This window comes from Centropristis striata, chromosome 7, assembly GCF_030273125.1.
Source record: "Centropristis striata isolate RG_2023a ecotype Rhode Island chromosome 7, C.striata_1.0, whole genome shotgun sequence".
Classification (NCBI taxonomy): Eukaryota; Metazoa; Chordata; class Actinopteri; order Perciformes; family Serranidae; genus Centropristis; species Centropristis striata.
In genome coordinates, this window is record NC_081523.1 from 5,442,440 (window position 1) to 5,450,679 (window position 8,240).

General features: G+C 38.0%; 1 protein-coding gene across 1 annotated transcript; it reads left to right on the forward strand.

The window, feature by feature from the left end:
• Positions 1-1,334: 1,334 nt before the first annotated feature.
• On the forward strand, positions 1,335-3,328 carry LOC131974708 (nuclear factor 7, brain-like). The gene has a single exon (XM_059337136.1). The coding sequence runs from the start codon at positions 1,344-1,346 to the stop codon at positions 2,778-2,780; it is 1,437 nt and encodes a 478-aa protein (XP_059193119.1). The 5' UTR covers positions 1,335-1,343; the 3' UTR covers positions 2,781-3,328.
• Positions 3,329-8,240: the final 4,912 nt, after the last annotated feature.

The window sequence follows — 8,240 nt, forward strand, 5'->3', positions numbered from 1 at the left end:
AGCCTTACACTGATTGTTGTGCAACATGTGGGTCAGAGGCAAAGGTCAACACAGGTTTTTTAATCTGAACTGACTGAAGCTGCATTTCTGTGTTGTAGATCCTCATCGTGTGCTTGTGACTGCAAGATTTATGGGGCATTTTAATTATTCACCAACTATTGTGCAGAGCATGATGGCATGTTTTTGGGACATATAACATAATAAGTGATGTATGCATTTGGCCACTTTATCTTGTGATGAAAAGAACAATATAAGTTCATAACAACTTTGATTCTTAGTGCAAGTTACAGGAGTGCTTTAGAGCTGGTCCAACTGATGAAATAAACACACACTGACATGTTGGTAGACATTGCTCCCTGTCACATGTTCCTGCTGGCTGGAAAACAAAAATGTTGTTCAACTTCTTTAGTTTCAGTCGGACTATCAAAATGTTCACGCCTCACCGGAGGATTTAAACATTGTTGATCAGAGCTGAGATGACATTTTAAGGAGTGAAATCTCTGCTGTAACACACGTTTGGAGTTTATCAACTGAAGAAGTGAAGAGACACGTTGGTGAGTCCTGCTGACTGAAATATAACTTTTTTTTACATTTCATATTATTTTTTATTTCTTTTGACTTCATGTAATGATAATCATTTATCCAATGTATGACGGGATGGACTCAAGTCCTTTTTTTCTACTTGAACAGAAGATAAAGGGTAAAAAAAATACGAAAGATGAATGAGTAAACAAATGAAAATGTGTGAAGAATAACTTAGCAAACTGCACAGTATGAGAAAGGTCAAATGAGTTGGATTAAAACCTGTACCTGAAGTTTAACTGAGTGACAAACATTGAATTATCTGGATGAAATAAACTGCTGATATTTTGGCAGAAAATGTTTCCTGTTGAGTGAAAATATAATGTTGTTCATCTCTTTATAGTGTCAGTCAGCCTGTTGAAATGGGATACTACAATCTTCTGCTTCTTTGTGGCATTTTGAGGATGTTTCTATTCCTCTAAAGTGAAGCTGAACTTGAAGAGTCACATTTTCTTTTTGACACATTTGGTTTGTTCTGGCTGGAAACCAGCTGCATGTACAAGGAAACTGTTTTCTTCTTTTAATCAAGAGGAAAATATTTGAGTGACATTCTGGCAACAAAATCACACAACAACATTTCTTGATGTTAAGTCATTCTGTGGGAGGAGTAACAGAAAGTAGAATTTGACACTTTTGATCAGAGCTGAGACGTCACTTTATGGAGTGAGATCTCTGCTGAAACACGTTTGGAGTTTATCAACTGAAGAAGTGAAGAGACACGTTGGTGAGTCCTGTTGACTGAAATATAACTTCACTTTAAAATGTCTGAGAAAATTACTGTTGTTGAAAGTTTCCTGAGCTGCCATGTGTGTTCAGAGACTTTCAGAGATCCTGTGTCTCTGAGCTGCAACCACAGCTTCTGTTCAAGCTGCCTGCTGAAATTCTGGGAACAAACTGAAAACAAAAATTGTCCCATTTGTAAAAGAAAATCATCAAATATTCCTCCTCTGAACTTTGCTCTGAAGGAACTGGCTGACTCCTTTGCTGGGAGACAGAAATCTGGATCATCTGAGACAAAAAAAGAAGAGAAGAAGCTGGAGGTGGTGTGTAGTAAACATCCAGAAGAGCCTAGATTGTTCTGTAAGGATGAAGACAGAGCTGTGTGTCCTGTCTGTGAGTTTTCTCTCCACCAGAGTCACAAAGTGGTTCCTATAGGACAAGCAGTCAGTGACTTGAAGTACCTGTTGAAATCTGACTTACAGTCTCTGCAGGACAAGAGGGACAAATACAAACAAGTGGAGAAAACATACAATGAAGTGATTGAACACTTCAAGAAGCAGCTGCTGTCCACAGAGAGACAGATCAGAGCAGAGTTCAACAAGCTCCACCAGTTCCTGAGAGAGGAAGAGGAGTCCAGACTGGCAGCTCTGAGGGAGGAAGAGGAGCAGAAGGGGAAGACTATCAGCAGAGAGATGAAGAGGATTCAGGAGCAGATCTCCTCTCTGTCAGACAGTATCTCTGCTGTTGAAGAAGAGCTGCAGAAACACAACGTGCCATTCCTCAGCAGTTATAAAGCCACTCAGACCAGAGCCAGAGTCCAGTGCTCACTGTCAGATCCACAGCTGCTCTCAGGAGCGCTGATAGATGTGGCCAAACACCTGGGCAACCTGTCCTTCAGAGTCTGGGAGAAGATGAAGGAGAAGGTCCACTTCAGTCCTGTCATTCTGGACCCAAACACTGCAAACCCCTGGCTCTATCTGTCTGATGATCTGACCAGTGTGAGAAATGAAGACACAAAGCAGCAGCTTCCTGACAATCCAGAGAGAAACACTAACTATGTCAATGTTCTGGGCTCTGAGGGCTTCAGCTCAGGGAAACACAGCTGGGAGGTGGAGGTGGGAGATCATCCTCGCTGGTTTGTAGGTTTAGTTAAAGAGTCAGCTGACAGGAAGGGGAAGAGCTCTGCTACACCAGAATATGGAATCTGGTGTTTAAGGCATGGTGATGGAAAATACACTAATGTTGTTGGTCAGACTGTCAAAGTGAAGAAGAGACTCCAGAGGATCAGAGTCCAGCTGAACTATGACAAGCGGAAGGTCTCCTTCTACGACCCTGAAGACATGACTCACATCTACACTCACATCTGCACTCACAGACACACTTTCACTGAGAAACTCTTCCCATATTTCAGTATTGGAGAGGCTGGTGATGCTAAAACTGCTGATATCAAAATCTGTCCAACAGATTTTTCTCTGTAATGTTCAGGAATGTTAATGTTTGTTCAGACTTTATTCTGATTTCATCATCTATCTAGATCTCAGTGGGATCATTTAAAGAAAGAAGTTGTAAATATAAGGGTGTTTCTGCAACTACGGTCACTTTTGACTCTCCCAAATTAAAAAAATCAACCTCGATGAATTTCAATTTTATCAGAGTCTGTAATACATTAGCCTGGCTAACACCAGACCAAATCTCATTGGAGATTAGGTCTGGACACGTTCAATGCTTTTCTCCGTAGAGGAGGTGTGGTTTACGATCCTCCGGAGCCGTTTATTGGGCGCTTAGAATGTCTATCAAAGCGTCTGTAGGTAGCTCTTAGCCAATCAGATCAGTTATACCAGATGACGTAGTAGAGCAACACAAATGGATGTTTGTTGTGTGTGTGTCTGTGAGAGAGTGTTGCTGCTGCTTTGCTTCTCCAGTTCTCGCTTTCTGCAAGATTATTTATTTTCACGTTTTATTCCCCCTCATGTCATTCTGCCACACACATCCACTGATTTTATGGGCAACAAACAAGCTGCTGCGGGCCTCTGGGGGCTCCGCTGTCCCCCGATTCGGAGCGAGATCACCGGCGGTGACCGACGGCCCGCCGGCTCGGCACAACGAGCCGCAGAGACCGCCCGTGCGGCGCTAATTGCCCCGCTACCGGTGATCTCGCTACCAGCCGGGGGACAGCGGAGCCGCCGAGAGACCTTTCGCCTTTCAACTTTTACTCTAAACTATTTAAAACACCATCTACAGCTAAAGAGAGTTTCGCGTCTGCAGCAGCCATGTTGGATCCGGAAAGCTTCCAAGTGCCGAGTAGTACGCGTCATCGTCTTGCCGTCCCTCCCCGCTCTGTGATTGGATCCCTAAAACAGGGCTACGATCTCTCTCTAGTTTCCAGACTGCCTGGAGGTTCGAAATTAAATTTGAGCGCGCAAGGCAGTCTGGGTATACCCAGGCTAGTAATACATATTAACAGGTACACAAAATTGTATATAATCGTTAAGATTTTGATCTGGAAAATGTTTATTTTTTTATGGTTTTCATCACTTTTTCTTACAAAATGTCCTTACCGCAACATTAAAATAACGTTCATTTTATACATTTTCCTTTTTGAATTTCTACAAAATTTTAAAACATTTACATTTATTTTCATCAAGTTTTGTGCATCATTGTAAAAACTGATATAAAAAAATTATTAATAATTATAATAATTAGGGGATTGCTGCGGTAATGACATCTTGCGTCACAATGTGAATGGCAAATGTTAATAATGTAACATTAAGAATAAGCTACTGTAGAGACAAAACAAGATATTATCATGTCAAAGATAGTAGAGGTATTGCAGTTAAGACAGTCAAGCTGATTTTCATGTGTCTATTTTTGACACATGAAAATCAGTTTAACTGTCTTAACTGCAATAGCTAAAGTTGATGTGCCACAAACATTACAGTAATACTAATACACTAACACAACCCCATAACACTAACAGCATCTCACCACAACATTACATTTGTGTATCAAATTCAACTATTTGTCATTTCTGCCTGAGGAGTAAACTTATTGTAACTTTTAGGCTTTTGGTACAGTTACATGTAACTAATTAAACGAGAACAGAGTTCCTTCCACACTGAGTCAGTAAGCATCATGTGCCTTGACTGGTTTTGGTTCTGGCACCAGTCCAACCACACTCTCATGTGTGTACCAGATCACATCATCTTTCTTTGGCCAATAAATCCTTGATCTTATTGTAGATGAATCTGGTCTCATCTAGGATTGCAAAAATATATATAAAATATTTAAAAAAATTCTATGTTTATGTTTAGTTTACAATAGATTTAATATTTGCAATATGATTGGGTAACACTTAATACACTTAACACTATAATAACTAAATAACTATCTGTTATAAATTGTTAATATATCATTAGAAAACTGTTAATTAATGAGTTATTAATGACTTATTAAGTATTTGTTAACATTTGTTAAGGATTTATAACTATGCCTTATAAATAGTTAAAAGATCATTAATAAACTGTTAATGAGTTATAAATCCTTAAATACCTACCAAGTCATTAATAACTCATAATTAACAGTTTACTAATGATCTATTAACTAGTTATAACGAATAGTTATTATAAAGTGTTATCTATAATGGGATTTGTCTCTACCGCGACTAGGGATGGGTACCTTTCACATTTGAATCGATACGGTACCGATACCCGGTACCTGGGAATCGGTACCCAGTACCTGGGAATCGGTACCGGTACTCAACGGTACCAATTTTCGGTACTTTTGCGTAACATATTTATTTCTCAAAATATAAACTTTAAAAAATATATCAAAACAATATAAAATCCAGGATGAGCAGTGCTTTATTGTTGAGCGAACGTGCATTTTGTAACATGAAGGTTGCAGTGTTATCAAAGAATGCAGAGGAGGCTCTCAGGTGGCAAAGCACGGAGGAGGAAAAAAAAAGTTGCAAGTGCTCGTGTGATTTGTTGTGATGACGTCATAGCTGTGGGCGCAGCACCGGTCAGACAGTATTGTGGGCGTGGCATGGTTGGAATAAACAAAGTTGAGTCAGGCTGCTCTGTGCACATATCGAGGATGACGCAGGAGTCCGACAGATTTAATTTCAGCGAGGCAGTTTGGAGTAAAGTGGCAGGTAATATTCCTGAGTTGAAGAGCGGAGTATTAGCGGAGGACCAGAGATGCAGCAGCTAGCTTCTCGCTGCTAATGAAAAGTCTACGGATGATTGGAGAGAGCAAACGGAGTAAGGAAGGTCCAATCTGGAGGCAGACGAAGGCCAAGCCCGGGTAGAGACATTGGAGAGATAGTAGCTGGCGGCTAGAAGACCTAGAGCCGGGCTGTTGGTCTCTGTTCCGCGGTGGAAGAGGGCAGCAGCTAGTGGCCGCGGTGAGCAGACAGGACCAGACGAGGAGGTAAATAAATTAAAAAAAATAGTGCGATCGTCAGCACGCTTGTTAATCAAAGACGTTAAATGAAAACAGGTTGAAATCAATGATCAGTTTAAAGTTAACGCCATTTAGGTACCGAAACATGGTACCGTTTGATTTTACATGAATCGGTACTCGGTAGTACCGACGGAATTCGGTCGGTACCTATAAAAGTACCGAATTCGGTACCCATCCCTAACCGCGACAAAAGGTCTTTACCCCAACACGTAAAGCTGTTGCGGTAAAGACATGTTGCGGTAATGACATTTTTGCTAATATTGCAGAAAAATGGCAGCTAGCAAGGTCTGCTACGTTAACGTTGACTCTTAGCGTCAAATATACATGAATTCAACAGTAAAATCAATTTATTTTTAAAATGTAGTTCAAATTACACGATTACTAAGCTGAATGGTAAGGACACACAATAAATACTTCAGAGGAAAAGATGATCTTTACCTTGTTTTTCTTGATATTGAGGGTCACCTAGTGTGGGGGGCACAACTGGTCATGCATGAGCTCACATGCTAACTTCTGTTTCCATAGCAATTGGACTTTTTTTTGCTTTGAAAAAACTTTTACTATTTCATTTGTTCAGTGTTGCGGTAAGGACTCAGAAGTGTGGGACAGGCACATTTAGATGAAAAAAATCATAAATTATCAGTAAGCAAAAAAAAAAAAAATTAATATGGTGTAGAGTAATGTTTATATGAAACTATTTAATTTGAAAAAATGTCATATTTTAATTGAATTGGCTCATTTTATGTATCTCAACATTGAGACCACAGTTGTGGGACATGAACAAAAGTAGTGTTTGGACCCATAAAATGCTTCATAAATTGTTTTAAATCACATTTTTCAGTTTTTATTTTTCAATGTCAAGATGTGCAATAACACTGTGTATATATTTATCAGGCACCATAGGACAAATTTTAACATAAATCCAAAATTTCACTGCTGGGACTTAAAAATGTCCATGGTTGCAGAAACACTCATAAACTCAATACTCGAGCTGCATTACAGGTGATAAACGTTCATACAGGTTTAAATCAGTTCTAATTTTTGGATTTTAAGAAACAGGTTTAGTGTTTTAGTGACAAACGTTATAAATATTAATTATCCTGATTATCAGCATTTAATTTAAAATCAAATATTTTAGTCTTTCATCAGTTTGTTTTTTATTTGTAGGGTTTTTTTGATTAATTTTTCAGTTCATTGAGTTATTTCAGTTTTGTATCTGTTGTTTTATTAAATAATGCAATGTTTTATTTTCATTCCATCTAAAATTCTTACACTGCTTCTTCATACTGTAGATGATACTTTGTAGACAAAAGTTATAAATATTAATTAAATTTGTAAATATTAATTATCCTGATTACCAACATTTACTTTTAAATCAAATATTTTAGTCTTTCATCAGTTTTAGTATTTTATGTTTTTTTTTTTTTTTATTAACTTTCAGTTTATTCAGTTTTGGATCTGTTGTTTTATTAAATGTTGCAATGTTTTATTTTCATTCAGTCTTTAATTCTTACACTGCTTCTTCATACTGTAGATGATATTTTTGTAGTGTACACATGGTGAATAACATGAATGATAAATGTCACGTTGTGATGAACAAAAAGGAAATACCAGCAGAACAATTTAGTTTGTTTCCTCAATCAAATATATTAAAAATAATCAAATGTGCATCAGCAGCAGCAGTTTAATTTACAGGTTTTTGTTTATGTAGTTTCTTTTTATACACGAGTCAAATAGTCATGTCACTGTACAAAAATATACAAATAACTAGAAATATGCATCAACTTCAACATTTGAAATTATTCAGTGATATTTTCTTTTGTAGAATTCAGAAACATCCTCATACCACGGTGATGAAGGTAAATGTGAGAAAACATGAGAAATAAAGCATGGCATGTTTAAAAAGAGTTGTGCAACTTGTTTATTTTGAATGGAGTTTAAAAGATTTAAAAGATGGTTAAACTGTTCCCTCCTACAACTTCACCACATTATAAACTCTAAAACAGCAGTTCAAAGGTTAAAAACTAATAATTTACAACAGTCTCCTGAACATAAATATATATTTTTAACTTTTAGACGTCAGAAAAATGAACAGACGAGCAGAATCGTTGCAGCTGTTGATAAGTTTTGTGACTTGAAGTTGTAACAGTGTGTTGATACTAAAGTCTGTTCTAAACAGCCTCATTGAAGAGAGGGAGTACTGAGGGTTGTTACACAGAGATGTAGTGAGGCTGTCTACAATCATTTGCTCTGAAGGAGAACTAAGATTTCCACTAAAGATTAGTTAGAGTCAGTCAGCAGGACTGTATAATGCTGACTCAGTGTGTGAAGGCTGCACAGATGGAGAAGCATTTCCAACAAGACAGCACTGTTTAAGAAATGCTTCCACTGCTACATTTGAGTCATTTTGTCTCCTATTTAATGCAGTTTTCAGAGACAACATGCTCACATGTGCATCATGTCACCAACATTAC